The following is a 25,534-nucleotide window of genomic DNA, read 5'->3' as shown; positions in this document are numbered from 1 at the left end:
ACTGCAGGGGGGCTGCTTGTGGCTTCCAAACGCCGGCAGAGGCTGGAGACGGCTCTCTGGTGCTGGGTGTGGAGTGAGGCACCACCCTTGCCCTGCAGCCTGGGGCATTCAGTGGCCATGGCTCATGCCCCAGAACCAGACCTGGCCGCCAGCGACCTCGGGGAGGAGAGGCCCAAGTGGGACAACAAGGCCCAGTACTTCCTGAGCTGCATCGGGTTTGCTGTGGGGCTGGGGAACATTTGGCGGTTCCCATACCTGTGCCAGACCTATGGAGGAGGTAAGCACCAGCCTGCGTCCTGGGGCAGACCCCTTAGCAGGGGAGGCCGTCTCCACCCTGACCCGCCAGGCGCCTGCCACGCATCCCCAGTGCTTGGGCAGAGTCGCTCCTCCTGGAAACCAGGGTGCACCACTGCCCACGGCAGAGTCAGTCCCCTCAGGGTCCACTGTGGTCTTCCGGGACCTCAGGGCAGCTTCACCAGTGCCCACAGCAGGGAGGGTCCACTGTGGTCTTCCGGGACCTCAGGGCAGCTTCCTGCCAGGCGTCAGGTTGAGTGGGCCCCCCGCCCGAAACACACTCCAAGCAGTGAATGTCGTCGGTTCTGTTAAGAACACACATCCGCTCTGGGTTTCCTCGCCACAGCCTTGGTGTGTCCAGACAGGTGCTCAGGAGTTCTTCCCCGAGGTTCTTTGCGGGAAGTTGGGGGCCCACCCCTCGCCTCCCTGGCTTTGGTTCTCTGGGAGAGCCCTGCAGGGAGTACCGGGATGTTCGGAACTGTCTGGGTGACTTTACTGACCCTTGGACTCACCACCCCTAGAAGTGCGTTTTTGACTGAAATGGGCTCCCGCATGCCCCGAGCCTCCCCTCACCCTGTGCCTGCTTCTCTTCATGCAGGGGTCACACTTTGCTCTCCATGTGGGGACACAGGAGGTAGGGACAGGCATGAACCACCCCTCTCAGGGAGCCAATGTACAACATCACCCATGGACACCAGAGTCGTCCCCAGGTGCCATGGGCAGGGGCTTCCCAGGCCGCAGAGTCCTCCTCAGGCCAGGCCAGGCTGCTTGGTCAGCCTGTTCCCGGGGCCTCAGCTCCTTTCCTGAGAGCCCTGCACAATTACCCCTTGTTATAAGGTTACTCCTTTAAAGGGTTTTTCCTCCTGGTTAAGACAAGATTCTCAACCTTCAGAAAATGCTGGAAATGCGGACAAACAAAAAACAAAAAGAAACACCCGTCACTGCTGCCCTCGGGGCATTGGGGTCTCAGAGGCTGGACAGTGCATGTTGGGCCTTGGATATTCTCATCATGAAAGAGTCCCCTTGAAGGCATTTCTGAAAGCACCAAAGCCCTAAAGTAGAGGACAGAGGCGTCCCTGGCTCCCGGGGCCCTCACTGCCTGGGCTGCGGCTCAGTCTGCTAAGAGTCACTGGAGCTTGCAAGGTTGTGCGGGCAGCAGGCTTCACACAGAGCTGGAAATGCCGGCCAGCGATTTACCCGCCGACGCCTTGTTCGCCAGCGCCTTGCCCGCCAATGCCTTGCCCGCCGACGCCTTGTTTGCCAGCGCCTTGCCCGCCGATGCCTTGCCCGCCGACGCCTTGCCCACCGAAACCCAGTTACCATTGCTAAGCACCTGCAGTGTGTCAAAGTGTCTGGCACTAGCCTCCCTTAAACTCAGCTGCTCCACGCTGGGGCAAAGCTGGGGAGGCCCCCACCTGGGGTGCTGCTGAGGAGGGAGAACAGCCCTGCCCGCCAGCTGCGTGGGGACCTCAGGGCTGCTCCACTCACGAACGACTGTACCATCACCTTCCCGATGCAAGCCACCGGGTCGCACGTCATGGAACATCCAAGTTTATTTAACTTGCACGTTTCCTAAGGGCTGTGCGGTCAGCATTCTCACCCTGTGTGTGAACGTGCCCTTCACTTTGTCTCACTGTGAGGATCACTCATTGATGATTTTGAAAATAAGATATAATTAAGAAGCAGGTACTGTGCAGCTTTTAAAATTTGCATATACTCATGACTACCAAAGGCGAATATTATTTGCTCTCCCATTCATAAGTATTTAACTACATAAATGTTCTCTTCAAAGCTAAGACTTGTAAAGCAACATTGTAACAGAATGTAGCAAAACATTGCGGTAAAGATTTACAGTGATTTTATCACATCTATGACACTTCATGGCACCTGCTTTATTACATATTCGGCGCCTTTAAATCAAAGGAGCGTAGACCCATAAATGCCAAGCAATGGGCTCAGGCCAGCTGCCTGGGACACTCTAACGCTTGTTGTGGTTTAAGGCTTTAGCCCAGGAAGTTTGATGACTAAGCTGGTGGCTCTGGGCTGGCTGTGTGTCCACACAAGTGAGTTCACTCATCAAGCACGGCCTCCTCCGCACTACCTCCATGTTCAGCCAGCTTCCGTATCCGGTAGGTGCTGTTGAGATCTGTGGATTCTTGCACCAAAAAACGACACTATATTAATTACCATGGCTTTTTCGTAAGTCTCGATGCCTAGTAGTAGAGCAAGGCCTTCTTTTCTATTCTTTGAAATTTTGCCAGCTGCTACTTTTCCTCTGAGCTTTACACCAGGTTTTCAATTTCCAGAAGAGATTCTTCGGCACTGCCTCAGCCCTGCGCTGCTTTCCACACTGCCTGGGGGCAGTTTCCTCCTTGACAGTTTCACCCCGAGGCAGGGCCCAGGCAGTGGGGGCCGGCACGGGAGCACCGTCTCGGTTTCCTTTCTGCCTTCCTGTGGGTCTCTCCACCATGACCCTGGGCATGTCTCTGGTCCATTCTCAGCAATCCCTGGCCTTTGCCGCTGCTCTGAGCAGAGCCTGCTTCTCCTCTGCATTTACTCAGTGGCTGGACTGCGGCCTCTGCCTCTCGCAGCCTCGGTGCGGTGGGGTGCACATTTCTCCCGATCCTGCGTGGACGACTGGAACAGCAGCCACCTGTTCACAGCCACCTTTCCCATCTTCAGCAGACACCACTGCGTCCTCCATGCTCATGAACGACTGCGCTAAACTTCACGTAATTGTTAAAACTAGGAGCTGCAGCCTGGGCAACATGGCGAAACCCCGTCTCCATAAAAAAAATATAAAAATTAGCCAGGCGTGCTGGCATCTACTTGTAGCCCTGGCTACCCAGGAGGCTGAGATGGGAGGATGGCTTGAGCTTAGGAGGTCGAGGCTGCAGGGAGCCATGCCTGTGCCGCTGTACTCCAGCCTGGGTGACAGAGCGAGATGCTGTCTCAAAGCAAACACTCAAAAAGGAGTCGTGTAGACACTTACCATGGGGAATCAACCCTTCTTCTTTCTTCAAATTCGGAAAAAAAGCATGGACTCACTGTCTCTTCCTGCACGTTCAACGTAAAGGCTGCCCGGTGAGAGCTGGGTCCACGCAGGCCATGTAAAGGCTGCCCAGTGAGAGCTGGACCCAGGCAGGCCAGGGAAAGTGCCCACCATGCTGGGCTTGGGTTGGCCAACAGAGCCACCACCCCCAGCCGCAACACTCTAGTTGGTTTTTAATTTACATTTATGCCCACGTGGCAGTCTAAATACGGCTTTAAATGCATCTGATGTGCCACAGAGTCGATGTTCCTGTTTCATGAAGATCCTAGCTGTGGCCTCAATCTCATATTCACAGAAAACCCCTCCCACCTCTTCTCCCCTAAACACAGCAGATTCAACTTCCCCAAACCAGTAACAGAGAGAAGCTCACTTCTCCCCAAATCTTTCCCTTTGATGATCTCATCAGGGTGGTCTCTGCCAAACTGACCTCAGCCTGGTCACCTGAGGCCCCAGCCCAGGCTCGATGGCCCTCTCCACAGAGCAGGGTCACTGGGACCCGGGGCACCTGCCGGCCTGGAGTCTGCAGTGCTCCCTGGACAGTGGATCCCACATCTGGAACCCGGAGCCCCAACCACTGTGATGCGGTGCCTACACCACCCACGTCTGTCCTCCACCCTGCCACTATGCGCCTGTGGCTGTGAAGCCCCTCCTCCGGGATGGGTGGCTGGTCACACACTGGCTGCGAGACCTCAGGTGCAGGCTGGAGGTCAGGGAGGGGAGAGGGGCTCCACGGTGCAGGTTGGGGGTGGGGAGTAGTGATGTTTTCACAGTGCAGGCTGAAGAGGGGAAAGGTAAGAGGGGCTCTCATGGTTCAGGCTGGAGATGGGGGAGGGAAGCGGGGCTCTCACAGCCCAGGCTAAAGGGAAGGGAAGAAGGGCTCTCGAGGTGCAGGCTGGAGGTGGGGGAAGAGGGACTGGCTTGGGTGTGTCCCCCATTCACACGGGAACCTGGCCTAAGAAAAGCAGGTGTGGGGACTCCCTGCCATGAGCTCCCTGGGGTGCCTGGGTTTTGTTCCCCTTTGCTCCAGGCCCTGGCCACGGCTGTCCCCACTCTCCCGGGAGGCATCTCCGGGTGTCAGGTGCCTCCACCTGAGGCTGAGTCCGTAGACCTCAGCTTCCCCTCTTCAATGCTTGTCTTTCTGCCCCTGTGTAAATGACATGGACAAGAGCCGTCCCGCCCCCACATGCTGGCCCTGGAGTCCTGTGCAGAAACCAACGGGGGTGAAGGCTCCCCTCCCGCTCTCGGGCTTCCCTGTTCCCGTGGCAATCACAGAACTTTCTCATGGTGACACAAGCCCAGAGCAAGGTTGTGCTGATGACCTGGAAACGAGCTTGTAGAAGCCGGACCCTGCCTGGCAAAGTGGAGCTGACAGGAGATGCCAGGCGTGGAGGAGCACGGCGTGGAGGAGCAGGGTGGGGAGGAGCGCGGCGTGGAGGAGCGTGGCGTGGAGGAGCATGGCGTGGAGGAGCAGAGCGGGGAGGAGCGCGGCGGGGAGGAGCGGGGTGGGGAGGAGCGCAGCGTGGAGGAGCGTGGCGTGGAGGAGCATGGCGTGGAGGAGCAGAGCGGGGAGGAGCGCGGCGGGGAGGAGCAGGGTGTGAAGGAGCGCAGCGGGGAGGAGCCCGGGGTGGAGGAGAGCGGCGGAGAGGAGCGTGGCGGGGAGGAGGGGATGAGCACGGAGGGGAGGAGCGTGGTGGGGAGGAGCGTGGCAGGGAGGAGCGTGGCAGGGAAGAGCATGGGCAGCCGGCACCCATGTAGGTCAGTCTTAGGGCAGAAGGCCTGAGGTCAGTGCCACCCTGGAGCCTGTCCCAGCACCTGTGCATACGCAGTTGGGGAGGAGTCAGCAGCCCTGGGCATGGAAGTGGAGCTGCACAGAGATCCGAACTCGTGCACAGAAGGCGATTCGCTTTGGGAACAGTGCAGCTGCCAGCCCGGTGAGGCCACCAGGAGGACCGAGACGCAGCATGCAGACACAGGGGCCTCCTCAGCAGCGTAGGGACGCCCACAGAACCGGAGCCCGGGAGAACCAGCATCCTCCCAGCAGGTCTTGTAGGCAACAGCTGCACTTAGAGGTCAAATTGCAGGAATCGATCATGCCCAGCTCTTTCACTGGGGCCAGGAGGGTCTGTGGACTCCACAGGAAGCCAGCCCTGCTCGAATCCTCAGCACCAGGCCCTGGCACCTTGTCTGCCCCTTCCACTGCGGGTGCCCCAGGCAGAAGGCACAGCCACTCGTCTCTACTGACTCCAGGAAGTAGAGCCGGCCTGTTCCCCCTGCCCTGGGGGGCCCATGAGGCCTTCATCCTGCTGTGCCTGTGGGCGACCCCATCGTGGCGCTGGATGGAGATACAGAGGCCTGAGGTGCCAGGAAGTGGGGGGACAGGTCCAGCCCTGATGCAGTTCTCAGGGCCTTGGTTGGAGACAGCACTCTTCTGCGGCATCCCCATGAGTAAAGATGGTTCCAGTTCCCAGGAGAGCCGGCCAGCCGCCCCGGGATCCCCGCAGGAACAGAGCAGCCCTCCGCCCTGGGGTCCCTGTGGGAACAGAGCAGCTGGCGCCATCTGCGGCATGAAGCTCCAACAAGAGCAGCGTGAAGCCTGGGAGCCAACAGGCGGCCTCACACAAAAGCAGCCAGACCTCCTCCAGTGACGGGGGTGTTTAAAAAACATGCTCAGTCAGCACTTTATTTCTGCAAACTCATGAATTTTCTGAAAATCACGTTAATGAAAGGAGCTGTTTTCCCATGGGGAGGCTGATGGCAGAGGTTTTGAGTGTGATTCTGCCAGGCCCCTGCATGCCTCCTTCCCACAGAGACTGAGTCCCCACTGCCAGCCACAGCAGCCCCCAGGAAAATGCGGGTGCCTCTAATAATGCTGGTCCCTCAGTAAATGCAACACAGGGGTCACATTTAGACCCCAAGTCCTCGTCCAGGGCCGGCTGCCTCCTTTTGGGCCCCCTGCTCCCCTCCAGGGCCCTACCCTCTTGATCAGAGGTCTCAGCAACTGAGCCGAAATCAGAGACAGGGTCTGCAACCCGACAGTGCCCCAAGGGTGTCTCCGCCACCCAAGTGGTGCCCCCAACATTCAGGTTCCGTCTGTCCCTTGAAGACCACAGGTGGCTCCCCCTGGCCTATGCCACAGTCCCTCCCTGCCCTCCAGCCTGGGCAGATACTGAGCACCCCCTCCTCACAGGGGCCTTCCTCATCCCCTACCTCATTGCACTGGTCTTTGAGGGGATCCCCATCTTCCACGTCGAGCTCGCCATCGGCCAGCGACTGCGGAAGGGCAGCGTCGGCGTGTGGACGGCCATCTCCCCGTACCTCAGTGGAGTAGGTAGGCTGCCGTCCTCCCGTGTCCTGACTGTGGCTGCCTGGGACGGGGCGGTGGGGTGGGGGCGGGTCCGTGCCTGTGGTACGCAAGTGGCCAGGCGAAGCTGGCGGGCGGGGTGGCAGGGAGCCCTTGGGTGTGTGTGAGAAGCAGCGGTGACTTGGGGAGAATCAGAAATGGAGACGGTGTGTGCCGGGACATCCCGGAAGGACCTGGAAGCAGCTGGTGTTGCCATTCACGTGTAAGGTGTGAGGGAGGCCTGGCTTTCAGTCGTGCCCCTCAGCATGTGTTATGTTTTTTGTTTTATTCTCACTGCTTCTGGGCAGAGGGAGCTGGGAGGAGCCCCGGGGCCGCCTGACATGGTCCCTGTCTGCAGGGCTGGGCTGTGTCACGCTGTCCTTGCTGATCAGCCTGTACTACAATGCCATCGTGGCGTGGGTGCTGTGGTACCTCCTCAACTCCTTCCAGCACCCGCTGCCCTGGAGCTCCTGCCCACCGGATCTCAACAGAACAGGTGAGCTGGGCACCGCCTGCTGTGTGGGTCTGGGCACGGCCGAGAGAGGCATGGGCTGCAGCGTGCCCAGCATCAGGGCAGCTGTGGGCGGTGGATGCTCACTGGGGAGGGCTGGGGAACCAGTCGCTCTGTGTACACACACACACGCCTTGATCTCCCCAGAGGCACACGTGCAGTCCAGTTCTCATGACCTCCACGCTGCCTTCTGCTTTCCTCCCAGGCCTGGACCACCGAGGTCCCCTTACAGCCGTGTGCATGGCATGGTCATGCAATGGCACTGCTGTTGTTAAATTTAAGACTTTAGGCTGGGCGCAGTGGCTCATGCCTGTTGACCCAGCACTTTGGGAGGCCGAGGTGGGCAGATCACTTGAGGTCAGGAGTTCAAGACCAGCCTGACCGATATGGTGAAAGCCCATCTCTACTCAAAATACAAAAATTAGCCAGGCATGGTGGCGGGCACCTGTAATCCCAGCTAGTCAGGAAGCTGAGACAGAACTGCTTGAACCCGGGAAATAGAGGTTGCAGATAGCCAAGATCACTCCACTGCACTCCAGACCGGGTGACAGAATGAGACTCTGCCTCAGAAAAGAAAAAAAAAAAAACAGACTTCGGGTCCAGACTTCAGCCAGGAGCTCCCTCTGGGGAGATCCTCGAGACATGAATGACAGTTATAGTTTCTTTTTTTTTTTTTTCTTTTCTGGGACAGGGTCTCCCTCTATCGCCCAGGCTGGAGTGCAGTGGTGTGATCACAGCTCACTGCAACCTCCAACTCCTGGCTCAAGTGATTCTCCTACCTCCACTTCCCCAGTAGCTAGGACCACAAGCAAGTGCCTCCATACCCAGCTGATTTTATTTATGTTTTGTAGAGACGGGGTCTCAATATGTTGCCCAGGATGGTCTTGAACCCTTGGGCTCAAGTGATCCTCCTGCTTCAGCCTCCCCAAGTGCTAGGATGACAGGCGTGAGTCACTGCACTCAATTGACAGTTGTATCTTTCAATGACTTGCTCAGAAGCAACTCTGACTTTCTTTCCTTCCTCTCTCTTGCTGACTAAAACTCATGCTGGGCTGGTACTGGATGAAACCAGCCTTGGGGACCAACACTGAGTCTGCACCTGGATGCCCTGGGCCAGAGCTGGGCACTCTGGGGAGGCCAAGAGCCCTGACAGTGACATCAGCCTCCTGGCGCCTCTCTGAGGGTGGGTGGTCCTGCCAGGGTTCCTCCCAGCCACACTCCGGAAGTGGCCTCAGGACAGGCTCTCTGCAGCCCGAGTTCCAGGATGATGGTTTGTGGGTTCCAAATTCCTTCTACCTTGTCCAAGGGTTTCCTTTTGGGGTCACTTAGGCCAGCTCTTCGATTTTCAGGCAGGCCTGGAGGGGTTAAGTCCTCTCTCAATGCACACGGCAGGGCCCTATAATTGCCCTTCCCACATCTGCCCCACGCTCCCCTGAAGGAAAGTTTCCCCAGAAAAGGGCCCGGAGGGGTCAGCTCTGCCCACGCCCTTCTCTCAGTCAAGTGTGGGGCAGGCAGTGCCCACTCAGAGCTGGGCTGTGACAGTGCTCGGGTCAATGACTGGCAGGGCCTTAGAAGGGGACTTGGGGCCAAAGGACAGTGTGAAGGGAGGAGCCTTGTGACATGGGCAGTGGCCTGGTTGGGATACTGGTAATCCTCAGACTTTTCCATGAGTGCCCCCCAACATTTCCCCAGTCAAGTGTCCCAGGAATGGGCTGCAGTGGGTCCTGAGAGATGTCGTGGGAGCCTGCTGCTGTCAGACACTGTCTCTGGCTCCCTGCATCGGCTTGTGGCCCTGTCAAGGAGGAAGTGGGAGTCACAGGACAATCTGCCTGCCTGGCCACAGCCTCACTTTCTCCCCAGGCACCAGTCAGCCACACACTTGACACATGCAGCCACTGTCCGTCCAGTGCCTCTGTGCCATCCTTGGGGGTCTGGGACGGTGGGTGGCAGGAGAAAATGAGGGGACCAGCTTTACACCATGACAGTGATGTCCAAGGGGCTGCAGGCTACCCGGGCTCAGCAGGGCTCATAAACCTTCTCAAAGTGGAGCTTCCTTTTGAGGTTCACTCAGCCTGTTCATTTTCATAGCCACGTCTGTTTCTCCATCTCAGCCCTGGGCCCAGAAAGAAGTGAAAGGGCACCTCAGCCCAAAAGGGCCATGTTGAGAACAGCCCAGGGAAATTGAGCTCAAGAGCCACATGGTGAGTGTGCCTATGCCCCATAGCCAGCCTGTGACAGGCTCCCTGGTTGCAGGGTTCGTGGAGGAGTGCCAGGGCAGCAGCGCCGTGAGCTACTTCTGGTATCGGCAGACACTGAACATCGCAGCCGACATCAACGACAGTGGCTCCATCCAGTGGTGGCTGCTTCTCTGCTTGGCAGCCTCCTGGGCAGTCGTGTACATGTGTATCATCAGAGGCATTGAGACTACAGGGAAGGTGAGAGCTGGCAGGGCCTGACCCCCTCTCTTGCTTCCTCTGGCCCAGAGGACCCCTCCCCATCAACCTGTGTTTGCTTTGTGTCTACAAGCTCTTATGAGGGGCATAAACATTTAGGATTGCAATGTCTTCTTAGGGTATTGATCCCATTATCGCTGTGAAGCAGCCTTTTTTATCCTGGTGATATTCTTGGCTCTGAAATTGACTTTGTTTTAAAACAGCCACTCCAGATTTCTTTGGGCTATGTTAACAGAGTGTACTTTTTTCATCCTTTTTCTTTTAACCTTTTTGTGTCTTTATGTTGAAAGTGTTTTTCTTATAGACAGCATACAATTGGATCTGGCTTTTTTAACCAATGTGAAAATCTCTGCCTTTTATTTGGGGTGTTTAGAGCATTTACATTTAATGTGATTATTGATATGGTTGGGTTTAGCTCTAACTTCAGATGTATTTCCATTTACCACATCTGTTTTTTATATTCTTGTTCCTCTCTTTCTCTAGGTATTTTTCAGGATCCCGCTCTATCTCCTTGGTTGGTTTAGCTTTAACTGTCTCTTGTTATCCTAGTAACTGCTTTAGAGGTTACAGTCCATGTCTCTAGCCTGTCATGGTCGATCACTAAGTGATCTTGGGGTATTCTATGGTCATTTAAGAATGTCATTGCATTTTATCCCATTTTTCCCTCCCAGGCTTTGCGCTATTGTTGTCATACATTTTACTTATAACATGTTATAAACAACAAATGCATTATTGTCAGTTTTGTTTTAAACAAGCAATTATCTTTCAAAGAGGCTTAAATAATGAGAAAAACTGTATGGATGTTCACCCATGTGGTTTCCATTGGAGGCAGCAGAAAGGACCAATAGAACCTGAGCCTCCTGCTTGCCTGGGCCCCTCAAGCCAGAAGAGTTCTCGTCCTGTATTCTCTGGTGTGTGCTATCATCTCTAGTCTGGTATCACACATGTGTGAATTCTTTTCAAATGATGGCACCCAGTCCACGCACCCTAGACCATGCCTCCTGACCCACGGGCCTCAGACCCAGGACCCCAGTGCCCCATGCCCTGGGCAGTGTCTCAGTGTACTGAGGTTGTCATTCCTCTTATGTGGAGGGTAGGGGTCTTCATGCTTGAGAGGACTGGAATTACTAAATTAGACAAAGCAGACAGCCAGAAATTCCAAATAATCCTATTATAAAGGTCCTTAAAAATGCATCCCAAGCTGGGCACAGTGGCTCACACCTGTAATCCCAGCACTTTGGGAGGCTAAGGTAGGCAGATCACATGAGGTCAGGAGTTCAAGACCAGCCTCGCCAACATAGTGACACCCCATGTCTACTAAAAATAAAAAAAAAATTAGCCAGCCGTGGTGTTGGGAGCCTGTAATCCCAGCTACTTTGGAGGCTGAGGCAGAAGAATCGCCTGAACCCAGACAGCACAGGTTGCAGTGAGCCGAGACTGGGCCACTGCACTCCAGCCTGGGCAAGAGAGCGAGACTCTGTCTCAAAAAAAAAAAAAAAAAAAAAAAAAATGCACCCCAGATAATTCTGCAGTCAGTCTGTGTTGGGGGAGCTGAGAAGGAGAGTGAGACAGGAGTCTCCACTTGTAGATGCTTTTCCATGTGGACACCTCGTGTGCAGACCCTTGTCCACAGCTGATGGGAGCTGGGAAATAGCTCTATGTGGGCAGAAGGGTCACAGGGTAGGTGCAGCCAGGCGAGGGCATCAGGGTGGGAGGAAGAGGACTCCAGCCACACAGTAGGGCTGAGAGCTTGAGAGAGAACAGGAGGGAGGCCGGAGAGGGGACCAAAGCAGGGAAAGGACACAGTCGGAAACGAGGGTGACCAGGAGAGAGGCAAGTGGTGGCTGGAGGCTTGGGAGAGGGAGGCCAGGGAGGGGCCACGGCTCAGACCCCTCTTCAGGGCCCAGCCCCTGTGCTCAAAGGAGGCCTGACTCTCCAGATATCCAGTGCTCGATCGGGCACAAACGTGTAAACGAATGTGCATGTGACTGTTTCTGGTGAGCCCCAAACCCTCCGAGCTTAGCCTGAGCCTGCACCCCACAATCCCCCAAGGTGCCCCCCAATCCATCCTGGTCGATCCCACGCCAGAAGCGGCTACTGTGACCACCAGAGAGGTGTCTGGAGGCTGCCTGCTTCTCTAAGGCTTGTGGACGGACCAGAGGCCATTTCAAGTCTCACCAACTCCCACCTTTTGTTTCAAGGTGATTTACTTCACAGCCTTGTTCCCTTACCTGGTCCTGACCATCTTTGTCATCAGAGGGCTGACCCTGCCGGGGGCCACACAAGGACTAATCTACTTGTTCACTCCCAAAGTAAGTGGGTCTTGGATCAAAGTTCAGGGCTTCCAGCACACACATTTCAGGGCGGTGGCCAGCAGCTCCCTTCCTTACCTGGAGGCGTGAGAGGCCAGGAGCCACACATCCAGCAGCTGTGCTGTCTGGTGGCCAGGGGTGAGGCTGGCCCAGGATGGCGCGGGGGGAGGGGGGCCTTAGGAAAGAGGTCAGGTTTGGAGTGAGCCTGGAGGAGGACCTCGATCTGGGGCAGGTGGACTTTGGCACCTGTGGGACACCAAGTGGACATGGATGTGAGGGGCCAGGGGAGGAGGGACAGGGTTCAGGGAGAGGCTGACTGGGGACCAGATGTCCCTGCTCTGGGCCTGACACCACCAAGGGCCTTGTCCAGCTGCACACACCCCCCCGGGAGCCACAGGAGCCAGTGCCCGCTCCAGGAGCCTGCACGGCTTCTAGAGCATTCTGTACTATCCAAGATCGTGGCATTGCCTGCCCATTGTCCTGAGGCAGCTTCCGGGGGTTGGTGTGGGAATGGGCACCTGGGTATGGGCATGGCTGCCTGGAGTCCTAGCAGAAGACAGAGGACACCTTCCCAGGTCCCGCAGAAACAGGAAAGCCAGGCTCCGTGCATGGGATCCTTGCCCTCGGGCCTTCAAATCGCCCAGAACTGCCAGGTTAGAGAGGGCACAGTAAACATGCCCACGCAGGAGCTGCTCAAACCCATCTCCAGCCCCGAAAACCCTGCCAGCTACACTCTCAAGTGGGTCTGACAGCCACCGGCTCATTTGGCCACATCCCGGACAGGGGCCTGGCATCTGCCATGTCCAGAGCTGCCACTCCACACCTGCACACCTGCGTGGTTCTACCCTGTTCCTGGCGTCTGTACAGGTCCCACTTGCTCATGAGTGTCCCCAAAGCCGCCTTGGGAACGTTCTGGAACAGTCAGGGCCACCGGCTGGTGTGGTTTGCCTGCTGAGTGAGACGCTCTCCCTACTCGTTCCAGATGCACATTCTCCAGAACCCCCAGGTGTGGCTGGACGCAGCCACCCAGATATTCTTCTCTCTGTCCCTGGCCTTTGGAGGACACATCGCTTTCGCAAGTTACAACTCGCCCAGGTAGGCAGTCGGGCTCAGGTGTCCAGCCCGAGAAGCTTTGGGGAGATGCCCCAAGCACTTCCTGATCTCAGGATCACACTGTGGATCCCAGGGTGGCCTTGTGTGAACCTGAGATAAGAACCTCATGCCACGGCCTGGGCCCTCGCGGCAGCTCCCAGCACGTCCGGAGCCGGCTGCAGGAAGACGGCCTGGATAATCACACCCAGGAACCAGGGTGTAACTGGGCATGACACCAATCAAAATGCACATGACACATGGGGCCGTAAAAGCCTCGACGGTCACCTGAAATAGACTCAAGGCCCCTTGGTGCCGACGTGAGCGGGTGCTGCTTTTATGATGTCATAATATGCACAGAACCCAACAAAGTGCAATTCCACAGATCATAAAATGCATAGCCCAGTGCACTGTGATGAACCTGAAACAAACCTTATTTCCTGTGGCTGCCAGGATTTCTGCCCCCTTCAGAGGCAGGCAGTTTGCATGAGATGGGAGGGGCAGGTTGGTCCCTGGGCAGTGCTGCCCGCTGGTGGCCTTTAGGGAAGGAAGTGCCAGCTGGGATGCCACTGAAGTTTTAAATGTTTGTGATTGACACCTTACTTCCTTGACCTCACACTGGAGCTGAGCTTGTGTGTGTTTCTCCTTTGGAGATGATTTTCCAAAACGTCTACATTTCAGACCCTCCATGAATGCCCTGCCTCTCAGCGCCCCGTGGGCCCAAAGGCCTTGGTGGGGGTGCAATGAGCTGGGGCTGCTGGAGGAGACTGTAGGGAGGGGTCCGAGGCCATCCTGAGACTCCAGGACTGGCAGCAGCAGCCCCTGGGTCAGAGAAGGGGCATCCCAGGCGGAAGGGAGGGCCAAGGAGGGAAGCCCCCTCCTCACTTCGTCCCCTGGGTGAGGCCCAGTTACCGCCTGCAAAGCCCGTGACAAGCGTGCATTTGTGCCCAGGAATGACTGCCAGAAGGATGCGGTGGTCATCGCCCTGGTCAACAGCATGACCTCCCTGTACGCGTCCATCGCTGTCTTCTCCGTCCTGGGGTTCAAGGCAACCAATGACCATGAGCACTGCCTGGACAGGTGAGCGCAGGGGCCACGCCAGGCTCTGTGGGGCATAGCCGCCAGGCAGGTGCCTGCCGCACTGAGACTCCCACGGCATGAGGAAGGGTGGCGTGGGCACTTTTCATTTCTCTAGGGGTGTGGAGTGAATGGTGTCCCCAGAAGGTCACTTCCACCCAAACCTTCAGAATGTGACCTGGTTGGAAAAGAGTCTTTGCGGATGTAATTAAGTAATTAAGTAGGATCGGTCCCCCTGGAGTAGGGTAGGCACTAAATCCAATAACCAGTGTCCTTATAAGAAGAGGAGACAGACACAGAGGAGGCGGCCACGTGAAGACAGAGGCAGAGGTCGCAGCGCTGTGGCCACGGCCCAGGGACACCTGAAGGTGCAGAAGCTGGAAGAGGCGGGAGGAGTCTCCTGTGCAGGCTTGGGAGGGGCCACACGGGGATTTCAGACACCACAGTTCTCCAGAACGGGAGAGGATGAATTCCTGTGGTTTAAGGCACCGTTGCTGGTCGTTTGCTGTGGTCCCAGGTCGCTCATGCAGTTAGGGTGTCCCCTGCACAGGCAGCGGCCTCATCAGACTCATGGCCTTCTCAGGGCACCTGTCTTGCTTGTGAACTACCTTCAGGTGGGTCCTTGAGAACCCACTGGCCAGACAGCATGTCCCTACAACATGGGGTGACTCTGACACCACCAGGGGACGTCTGGCAGCATATGGAGACAGTTTTGGTTGGCCACACTTGTGTGAGGGGTGTGCCTGGCACCCAGTGGGTGGAGGCCGAGGATGCTGCACAGCACCCTACAGTGTCCAGGACGGCCCCACCCAGACAGTGACTGGCCCTGAGTGTCCACAGTGCTGCTGCAACTCCGTGTTCCACCCCAGCCTCCTGCGGTCGGGAGCACGGCAGCACGTCAGCACTGCACCCGACGGCGCTTTTCAACAGGGACGCCACCAAGAAAAGGCACATAGAAGTGGAAAACATGGCACTTGCAGGCCACGGAAAGGACGGTGATTTACAGGATGACCCGGGTCAAGAAGGCAGAGCTGGGCTTTGTTCAGCCCCAGCCGGGGAGGTGCAAGCGACGACTCTGATTTCTGTTCACTCTTTGAATGTTGCAAATAACCACAAACGTGCACAAATATTGACTTGGGGTTACAAGCACATCTTAGTGAGCAGGCGGATAAGGACCAGCTGTGTGCACGACAGCCTGCGCCGCACAGCCCAAGCCAGCCTCGCATGCCACATGCGGCTGGAATGAGGGGAGGGAGGCCTCTATCGTCAGGATTGTTCTAGGAACAGCTGGAGCCCCAAAAAGGTGTTTGCTGGTATAGACGTGCCCTGCCGTTGGGTGACTGTGTTTGAACCTTAAGTCCTGAGGACAGAATGAGCCTTTGGCAGTGGAGACAGAAGGGCAGGCGGGTGGGCTGAAGTCACTGCCGCAAACCGTCAGAAACCCAGGTCCCTGCCTGCAGGGCGGCCCCTCAGGGCGAATCAGGACCACCCTTGAGGTGAGGAAGCTGCCACCACCTCCACCCGCTTTGCACCCATGGGGGAGTGCTCCCCGTCCAAGCCCAGGGGCTTAGAGAACAGCTTCTCCCCCAACCAGCAGTGTGCATGGAGTAAACTGTGCCCCCACCAGTGCCGCCCTGTCATAGCACAGGCGTCCACATGATCCCAACAGGGGCCGGAGGCGTCCACATGATCCCAACCGGGACTGGAGGCATCCACACGATCCCAACAGGGGCAGGAGGGGCCCAGCCCTCCCAGAGACACTGTTCTTCCCAGCACCGACCAAGGGTTTCTCTGGATGTGTTTGGGAACCGGGGCCGTCCCCTCTGTCCCCGCAGAAACATCCTCAGCCTCATCAACGAGTTTGACTTCCCAGAGCAGAGCATCTCCAGGGACGACTACCTGGCTGTCCTCATGCACCTGAACGCCACCTGGCCCAAGAGGGTGGCCCAGCTCCCCCTAAAGGTCTGCCGCCTGGAAGACTTTCTGGACAAGGTACCTGCACACCCACTGGGGTAGCCAGGCGGGGCCGTCCACAGGAGCGCCAGGGCCGTACTGGCTGTGCCTCACTGCCAAAGGCTGCAGACAGTTCCCACAGACCGAGGGCCAGGGCCTGTGAACCGAGGACCCCAGTCTGTCTTTGTCTCGGGTTGCCAGGCCTCCTGGAAAGCCCGAAACCCCGGAGGCAGCTGTGTCCTGCAGACACTATACCCAGCAGTCCTGGGGGTTGGGCTGACCCGAAAGAGTGGGCACTGCTGGTGCCCAGACCCCAGGAAAGGGGGTGACCAGCATGAGGGTCACAGTGCCAGGGCATGGCTGGAGTCCAGCCACACTCAGGGCCAGTGGATGCCTGGACCTGGGGGCACCAGGCAGGGGTGCACAGCCAGGAGGCAGGTGCGGGATGCATCTCAGGGTGCCTGACCCAAGGCATAAAAGGCCCTACGTTCCAGGCCCAGCTGCCTGCTGTAGGTGTGGGTTATTAAAGGGGAAGGACCCTCCCCTGCAGAGATCACTGGCAGCCTGGTCTCCCAGAAGGCAGGGCCAGCCCTGAGCCACCTCAGCCCGACACGAGGAGGGGCGATGTGCACTCGTGCCCTCAGCCTGGGAGAGAGTGTGTGCGTTCTGCAGGCAGGCGTGTGTGTGTGGTGGAGTGCGTGTGTGCGTGGTCCGAAGCCTGGGGCTCCATGTGTTGCAGAGTGCCTCGGGCCCGGGCCTGGCCTTCATCGTCTTCACGGAGGCCGTCCTCCACATGCCGGGGGCCCCTGCGTGGGCTGTGCTCTTCTTCGGGATGCTGTTCACCTTGGGGCTATCGACCATGTTCGGGGGCATGGAGGCAGTCATCACACCCATGCTGGACATGGGGGTCCTGCCCAGATGGGTCCCCAAGGAGGCCCTGACTGGTGAGTGCACAGCTCGGCCGCCCTGGAGGACCCGTCCCCAGCATCCGGCCATCCACTCTCACCTGCTGTCCAGACGCCCCTCCTGGATGGAGAGCACAAGGGGCCAAGCCTGAGTTCAGGAGAAGTCTGAGCCAGGCTGCTCCTCGCTGACAGCCATCACCAGAGAGCCGAGGGTCGAGGGAGGTTCAGGGCTGCCCCTCCCCCACAGCCCCAGAGGCCAAATCCCCCATCCAGAGCAGGAAAGCAGGTCCTTCCGGCTCGTTGAGCACAGCACAGGAAAGAGACAGGCGAGGGCAGGGATGGAGGGTGGGAAGCCAAGAGAAGTCTCCAGCCCGGGTGCCCTGGCCCTCCCCGCTGTCTGTCCCAGGGCAGTTCTGCCTGACTGGCTTCCTCCTGACCCTCCCCACACTTCCGCCCCCCATCCCCTTACCCCCCACACCCCTCTGCCGCTGCCCCAGGGCTGGTCTGCCTGGCCTGCTTCCTCTTTGCCACCTGCTTCACGCTGCAGTCTGGGAACTACTGGTTGGAGATTTTCGACAATGTTGCCGCTTCCCTGAACCTGCTCATCTTGGCCTTCCTCGAGGTCGTGGGTGTCGCTTATGTTTACGGAATGAAACAGTGAGCTGCTGCCCCACGAGTGCTCCTCTGGGACCCACCAGGGTGGGAAGGGGAATGGGTGCCGGGCACAGGCACGACCCGCAACTGCCCAGACCGGTGAGAACGTTCTGCCCCAGGGAGCTGCCGAGGCACCAGAGGGTGCAGGCTGGATGCCAGTTAGGGTCTGGTCCTTAGCTTGGAGTGTGTGGACCTTCCACGGGCCATATGGAGCCTGAGCCCAGCATCTGGTGCAGGTTCTGCGATGACATTGCATGGATGACCGGGAGGCGGCCCAGCCCCTACTGGCGGCTGACCTGGAGGGTGGTCAGTCCCCTGCTGCTGCTGACCATCTTCGTGGCTTACATCACCCTCCTGTCCCAGAAGCCACTGAGCTACAGGGCTTGGAACCCCAAATACGTAGGTCCTTCCGGCGGGAACCTGGGGAGTCCTGGGACCCCTCGGGCTCGGTGTGGCCCCCATGGTGCCATCCAGTGCCCGACAACCCATGCGGTGCACATTCACGCCCCAGTGACAAGGTGGCACGGTCACTTCTGCCTGGCAAACCGGGGATGTGAACAGGACGGGCTTTGTGTGGCATCCCTGAGTGCCCGCTGGGATCAGAAATGGGATCAGGGTGACTATGGGCAAGCGCCTGGTCAGTGGAGTGAGGACCTGAGCAGTGCCCAGAGCCCAGGGACCCCACAGGGCCCTGGAGCTCCTTCTTGGGGATGTGGCTTCACCCTCCCTGCCTGTGTCCTGCCCATGTGGCGTGGGGACGGGCAGCTGGACAACCGCCCATTCCTCGTCTGTGACAAGAAAGGTCCTGCACAGACCCCTACTGCCACCCAGTGGGTCAGTTTGGCTGAGGCCATTTCCACACAAGAGCCTCCTAAGGAGGGATCGGAGTGCCAGACACACTGTGAAAATGCCTCAGGGGCTCTGAGCAGTGCCAGCCCCTGACATACCCTGAGTCCCCACTGGTGGCCGCTCGAAACCTCTCCATGCCACCCCTTCTCGGGAATGTGGACGCCACTCCTCTCCGAACGTGTCTCGGGAATGTGGACGCCACTCCCCTCCAAACGTGTCTCGGAAGTGTGGACGCCACTCCCCTCCGAACGTGTCTCGGGAATGTGGACGCCACTCCCCTCCGAACGTGTCTCGGGAGTGTGGACGCCACTCCCCTCCGAACGTGTCTCGGGAGTGTGGACGCCACTCCTCTCCGAACGTGTCTCGGAAAGTCCCTCCCTAGCAGAACACCAAGGGCAGGTGAAGGAGGAGTGACCATGTATTTTTGAAGAATTTCCATGGTACCTGCAGCCAGGTGGGTGGTGCCACCAGTGTATAGGAGAGAAAACTGGGGACATGGCCTCCAACGATGCCCAGTGGGTTGAGGCCATGTAGCCCCTCTGGTTCCAGAACATGATACCTAGGCTTACCTTGGGGAGTCCCCAGCCCCAAGAGAAGCTCAGCCCAGGTTCCCAAACTCCTGGCCCAGGGGAACCGTGGTGAGCGGCCACAAGTCCTGGCCACTGCTCTGGCCGCACCTTTTCCATTCCCATCCAAGTCCGGGTGGGCAGGTGGCTCTTGCCCCTTGGATTGAGGAGCGAGGGGTCAGCCTCAGGGCCCAGGGTGGCCGGCGTCACCTAACGAGGCTGTGGTCCCGCAGGAGCTGTTCCCTGCGCGCCAGGAGAAGCTCTACCCAGGCTGGGTGCTCACCACCTGCGTGCTGCTGTCCTTGCTGCCCTTGCTGTGGGTCCCGGGGGTTGCGCTCGCTCAGCTGCTCACCCGGCGGAGAATGTGGAGGGACAGGGACGCGCGCCCGGACACCAACACGAGCTGAAGCCGCCAGGAGTGGGACGGGGCCGGGGCCTGCATGGGCAGGTCTGGTGGTGGGCGGGGCCCCGCCCACAGGGCCCACCCCAATACACCAGCGACGCCGCCCAATACACCTTGATACCGCTGTGTCTGCGTGGTTACTGCTTTCCCGACGCCCGGGCAGGGCTGCAGACCTAGCCCCCAGCGCTGCTGCTTGGGGCCCGCCCTGAGGAAGGTCTTGCAGGGCCCCAGCATCCCTGGTGAGCCCGCGGCCTGGGCGTCCTGCAGCAGTTGGGGGCCCTGCACTTGGCTGGGCTGGCTCGGGGATCTTCGCAGGTGCGGGGCTCCCAGTCTCACAGCCTCTGAACCTAGCCTGACTGGTCTCTGGGGAGCAGTGGCTGCCCGGGTGGCTCAGGAGGCCGCCTGCAGCCCGGCTCCAGGTCCTGGGCAGACTGTCCCCCTATGGCTCGCAGGCAGCAGGGTACCCAGGACAGATGTTCCCTCCAGCCTGGAAGTGGGGGTCTGGGGTCTGGAGTCTGCGGTCTAGTTGACTCTTCCTAACATTTCTGAGAAACACTGTAGGTTGCCACTTTTATTTTTCCAAACTGTTGAATTGTATTAAGGAGGTACCAAAAGGCTACTGCTGTCCCGGGGCAGAGGGGCGACAGGCAGGAGCTCGAACACGTGGGGCAGTCATCTGTGCCGCAGGCGCCAAGCGCACTGTGCAGCCCCCGTCCAGCCCGCCCTGCTCCGGAGTACCCCGGCTCCACGCGCTATGGGCCTGCTTCCCTCTTCCCTCTCCCTCTGTTCCCTCCTCCCTCCTGCCCCCTTTCCTCCCCATCCTTTTTCCTCCCCTCCTTCCCCCGCAAAAGCACCACGGAGCCAGGGATCAGGTCTCTGACTCGCCACACGGAGGGAGGCCCTGCAGGTCCTGGCTTCCTGCCGCCTGGAGAGGCCCTGTGAAGACCCAAGGCACCTGCTCCCGCCTTTGAAGAGAGCTCCTGGCCAGGCAGCACTGTCCGTGGTGCTGAAAAATCCCGGCAACAAGGCGCGGCCGTGGTTCCCAGCGTCCATTACACGCATTCTTGTTGGGAACCCGTCCTTGCCCACGGCCAGCCCAGGTCCAGAGTAAACAAAAGCATGTGCACCGCTACCCACCTGCAGATAAACTGAGTGCTAAACATGCAATTAACGCCAGTGCACCCCACCTAAGCACCTAAGCACGTCCTGAGCCCATGGGGCTGGGGGGAGCTGCCCACCCAAGCACGTCCTGAGCCCATGTCAGGGGAAGCTGCCCACCTAAGCGTGTCCCGAGCCCACGGCAGGGGGAGCTGCACTGCGTCCCTCTGTCCTGCAGTTGTGATGCTCCCCACACCCGTGGTGAGGCCGGGGTGCTTGAGGACGAACGTGTCACAAAGGGAGTCAGTCCGCTGTGAGATGGGGCTGTTGCAGAGGACAGTCTGACATCCCCCAGTTCAACCTCACAATCTTGCCGCAACTCCATGCTTGGGTCTACCAGTCAGCCTTTTCCGTTGTAACTGACATAAACAAACTCAAACCGAATGTCCTTCACCAGCTCTCAGAACTGGCCAAGTCCAGGGTGGGCTTCAGGACTCCAGGAGTTCACAGGATCCACGGGACTCTCTGCCCACACTGTTCAGCTTTTTTAAGTAGGGCGTCTCCGTGACCATTCCAAAATCCTTTTGGTTCATGATCTGGGCGAGATGCTCCCCCTTCGGGGTCTAGACATCAAATTGCAGGGAAGAGTGATCGCAGAGCCTGGAGGGTGGGGTGGAGAGGGGGTGGTTCCCCAAAGGAAAGCCCCCAGAAGCCAAAGCAACAGCTGTGTTCCATGGTGTCAACAACTCACACATGCAGAAGGTGGAGTAACCTGCTTAGAAGCCAACACTGCCAAGGGGCATGTGTCCCCAAAGGCAGCTTTTGGGACACCTTCCCCCACTCACCATAGAGCCTGCAAGTCCTTCATTGACCCGGACAAGAAAAACAGGCAGCGGTTGGCAGCAGGGGTGCTGAGAAGCCACTCAGATTTACCCGAGCTCACATTTTCATCAATACCATACTTAGAAAATAACTAGGATGTGAGCAGGTGCTCCCTGCTCCCATCCTGGATCAGACTTTTGGGTGTAGCACATCCTAACGAGGGCTGGGGCTCTGCCCAGCACTCTGTATAGGGGGAGCTGGAAGCAGCAGCATCCCCTGCCGTGGGCTCAGGGCACACTTAGGTGGGCAGCTCCCCCCGACGTGGGCTCAGGACATGCTTGGGTGGGCAGCTCCCCCCCGCCCCACCTTGTGGACTCAGGACACGCTTAGGTGGGTAGTTCCCTCCTGCCCTGCCCCACCCCATGGGCTCAGGACATGCTTAGGTGGGTAGGTATCCCTGCTGTGGGCTCAGGACATGCTTGGGTGGGCAGCTCCCCCTGCCCCGTGGGTGAGTTCAGGACACGCTTAGGTGGGCAGGTCCCTCAGCTGTGGGGTTGGGACATGCTTAGGTGGGCAGCCAGAAAATGCCACTCCACCCATGTGCCTGATGCAGCCATGGATAAAAATGGGTAGAAAGGAGGAGGGACAGAGGTGGCCCAATAGGTGATGATGGGTGGACAGATGGATGCCCCAAAGGGTGGCAGAGGTGCGTCTGTCCCATCACATTGCCAGGGTTGTTCAGGGCCAGGGGTTGAGGCCTCATGGGCTGCAGAGGTACCCGAGCACCATCCAGGGAGCGGGCACAAGGGCCAGGCTGTGAGAGCAGAACTGGACGGGCTGACCCTGCGTGGCCACACCCCACACTCAGCTCCTTCAACTTGTCCTCCACCCTTTTGAGAAAAACATTCCAGGGGCGGGTCTCTCAGACTGGCTAGTGTCGGGACAGGAACAAAATGCTCATATCACCTGATTGGAAGTGGTTGGAATACAGGATCTGTAGCTCCACAGGGGCTGTCCCCTTCCAGGGGCAGCCATGTTGAACTGGAAATAAAGCCAGCTGCAGATGAGGCTAGCTGACCCCAGAGATGGACACAGCTACCATGACTGTGGTGGTCACATGAGAACAGGCTGTCCCGTGAGCTGGTTCCTGGCAGAGGGTGAACCCAGGGCTGCTTTGCCAGGCACGGAGAAGTCAGAGAGCACCTGACGGGAAAACAAGATTCAGGGTCCAGTTTTCAAAAGCCTGATGGGGCTCATCCGCAGGGTAGAGTCTGAGGTCACTAAGAACCAGGGGAGGATGCGTGAAGGACTAACAGCAGGAGAAGTGAGGCGGGAGGTCATGGAGGGTGCAGCCAGCAGTGGAGCTGCCCCAGGACTCACCCACCCGGCTCCAAGGGAAGCAGCCCCTTCCACCAGGGGTGGGACTGGGACCTGACAGAGAGGACCCCACTGCCATGGCCAGGGAGCATGAGTCTCCCGTCCACACAGGGGCTGGGGAGACACAACTCCAGGTGGCGAGCCCAGGGCTTTGTGCGGTGTCAGAGAGGAGAAAGCCCGCCAGTCCCCCTCCTGCAAGACTCGGTTCTTTCATTCCTGCATGAGGCTGAGGTGAGGCCCAGGCCTGTCGTGATGCTCGTTCTCCGGGGCCGCAGAAATGGGACCATGGAACCTTTGCCTCCGGATGGCACCTTGGAGACCTGTCCAACCCTCCTGCAGGCCACAGTGGAATGCCCAGCACCAGGCTCCACAAACCTGGGGGACCTGCACTCGCCAGGGGCCGTGGTCAAAGCTGGATCCAGGGTGAAGAGGCTCCATCCCTGCCCGTCAGTGCGAGGACCCGCCAGCAGCCTTGGCCATTGGAGCTGGACGGGCACAAGAGCTCTGCTGTCCCAGCATGCACATTTCATGACTCCAGGTGACCAGTACGCAGGGAGGCTAGAAGCCCCACTCTGTTTCTCTCTCCCGCTCGGCAGCAAGGCCACCTGAGCTGTCCCACACGATCCCCAGGGGTGGGCCGGGAGTCTCATTCTGAGACGGCCCCTGTGTTCATTTCCCTGCACTGGTATTCCATGTGCTGCTGTAACACATCACTGCAGCTTAGTGGCTTCACACAAACAAATTATCTTACAGCTCTGGAGGCCAGAAAGCTGAAATGGGTCCCGCTGGCCTGAAATCGAGGCGTGGGCAGGGCTGCGTGCCCTCAGGATGGGGGAGGATTCCTTGCTTTTCCAGCATGGAGCAGCTGCCCCCATTCCTTAGCTGGGGGCCCCTTCCTCCATCTCAAAGCCAGCAGTGGTCAGTGGTCTTTCTCACGTCCCCTCTCTGACTCTTCCCTGCCTCCCTCTCTCACTTCTAGGGACCCTTGTGGTCACATCAGGCCCACCAGATAATCCAGGATGACCTTAAGATTGGCTGACTGGCAGCCGTGGCTCCACCTGCAGCCTCCACCAGCCTCTGCCATGCAGGTGACACATTCACAGGTCCTAGGAGAAGGACGTGGGCAGCTTTGGGGAGGGACTGTAATTCTGCCTACCACAAATGCCTGGGGCCTCTGAAACCCACCAAGGATTGGCAAGCACCCTTCCCAGGTGAGCACCTGGCACCAATCCACATCGAGGGTTACAGCAGGTGCAGGACCGGCAGGAGCGTGGCGCTGATGCAGGAAAATAACCACTCCCTTTCAGGGGTCCTGGCTGGCATCCCCCACAGCCTCCATCCTTGCCTGCTTCTCCTCCCTTTCTGCTTGGAACTCACTTGCTCCATACATGCTTGTCTGTGGACGGAAGCTGCTTGAGATGAAGTTCAGGCCTAAGGAAGTCCAAAGAGCTGGGGTTTTCCTTTCCTTTTAAAACTTCATTATTTTCATTTTGCCTTGAGGTTTGACAGTCTACCCAGCACCTCGAAGGCCTTCTTCTCCTTTTCTTTCTTCCTCCTCCTCCTCCTCCTCTCCTTCTTCCTTTTCTCCTTCTTCCTTCTCTCCTTCTTCCTTCTTTTTCTTCCTCTTCTTCTCCTTCATCTTTTTTTTTGAGACAGGGTCTCACTCTGTTGCCCAGGCTGGAGTGCAATGGTACAATCACAGCTCACTGCAGCCACGACCTTCCAGGCTCTAGCGATCCTCCCACTCGGCCTCCCGAGCAGCGGGGACTACAGATGCTGGACACCACACCTGGCTTTTTTTTTTTTTTTTTTGAGACAGAGTCTGGCTCTGTCACCCAGGCTGGAGTGCAGTGGCGCGATCTCGGCTCACTGCAAGCTCCGCCTCCCGGGTTTACGCCATTCTCCTGCCTCAGCCTCCCGAGTAGCTGGGACTACAGGCGCCCGCCACCTCGCCCGGCTAGTTTTTTGTATTTTTTAGTAGAGACGGGGTTTCACCGTGTTAGCCAGGATGGTCTCGATCTCCTGACCTCGTGATCCGCCCGTCTCGGCCTCCCAAAGTGCTGGGATTACAGGCTTGAGCCACCGCGCCCGGCCCTGGCTAACTTTTTGTATTTGTTGTAGAGATGGGGTCTCTCTATGTTATCCATGCTGGTCTCAAACTCCTGGCCTCAGACAATCCTGCCTCAGCTTCCCAAACTACTGGGATGACAAGTGTGAGCCACCATGCCTGACCTTACATAGTGGTTTTTAAAAGTGCCAGGCAGGGGCAGTGGCTCACACCTGTAATCCCAGCACTTTGGGAAGCTGAGGCGGGAGGATCACTTGAGCCTGGGGGTGTGTGGCTACAGCGAGCCATGATTGTGCCACTGCACTACAACCTGGGTGACAAAGTAGACTCCATCTCTAATAATAATAATTAATAAGTAAAAAGAGACAAATCAAAAAGTAGGTGCTTAGTGAGTTAAGCCATATCAAAGCAAATACCTTTTTCAAGGGTCTAATACTTTAGCAAAAAATGTAAGTAATTCTGAGTAAAATTTCAACAAAAAGCACCTGGAGAAACAGGATTCTGGAGCTTTGTAGAAAATGGATAACTGAACAATGGCCTGACCTGTTGGTCTGTGATTCAAACCCAGGTATGCCTGAGCAGCGGCCTCTGCTCCCAGGAGTCCCCACCGTGTTCTGTCCAACCTCCCACTGAGGTCGTCTGCCCACGGCACCCGGGGCCACTCCCTTCCGGGTTGCAGGGCAAAGGCGCCCCCAGGCTGCCAAGGGCCCC

The 25,534-nt window shown here is 58.1% G+C and overlaps 1 protein-coding gene across 2 annotated transcripts; it reads left to right on the top strand.

The window, feature by feature from the left end:
* Positions 1-19,484, top strand: SLC6A18 (solute carrier family 6 member 18). Of its 2 annotated transcripts, XM_050795191.1 has the most exons (12): positions 1-277; positions 6,534-6,674; positions 7,045-7,182; positions 9,451-9,632; positions 11,852-11,962; positions 12,945-13,057; positions 14,003-14,131; positions 15,964-16,120; positions 16,821-17,025; positions 17,484-17,643; positions 17,877-18,039; positions 19,289-19,484. In XM_050795191.1, the coding sequence occupies exons 1-12, from the start codon at positions 118-120 to the stop codon at positions 19,460-19,462; spliced, it is 1,833 nt and encodes a 610-aa protein (XP_050651148.1). In that variant the 5' UTR covers positions 1-117; the 3' UTR covers positions 19,463-19,484. The 2 variants fall into 2 exon arrangements, with proteins under 2 accessions (XP_050651148.1, XP_050651149.1); XM_050795192.1 differs by lacking the exon at positions 7,045-7,182 and having other exon boundaries at positions 22-277.
* The last annotated feature ends 6,050 nt before the right edge of the window (positions 19,485-25,534 follow it).

Source organism: Macaca thibetana, chromosome 6 (genome assembly GCF_024542745.1).
Source record: "Macaca thibetana thibetana isolate TM-01 chromosome 6, ASM2454274v1, whole genome shotgun sequence".
NCBI classification, from domain to species: domain Eukaryota; kingdom Metazoa; phylum Chordata; class Mammalia; order Primates; family Cercopithecidae; genus Macaca; species Macaca thibetana.
The sequence above is the reverse complement of the archived record's forward strand: the minus strand, read 5'-3'. Positions and strand labels throughout refer to the sequence as shown.

Coding starts and splice junctions, on each gene's coding strand:
- SLC6A18 (XM_050795191.1), top strand. CDS start 118: ATGGCTCATGCCCCAGAACCAGACCTGGCCGCCAGCGACCTCGGGGAG. Junction 6,675..7,044: donor CCCGTACCTCAGTGGAGTAG/GTAGGCTGCCGT, acceptor CCCTGTCTGCAG/GGCTGGGCTGTGTCACGCTG. Junction 7,183..9,450: donor ACCGGATCTCAACAGAACAG/GTGAGCTGGGCA, acceptor CCCTGGTTGCAG/GGTTCGTGGAGGAGTGCCAG.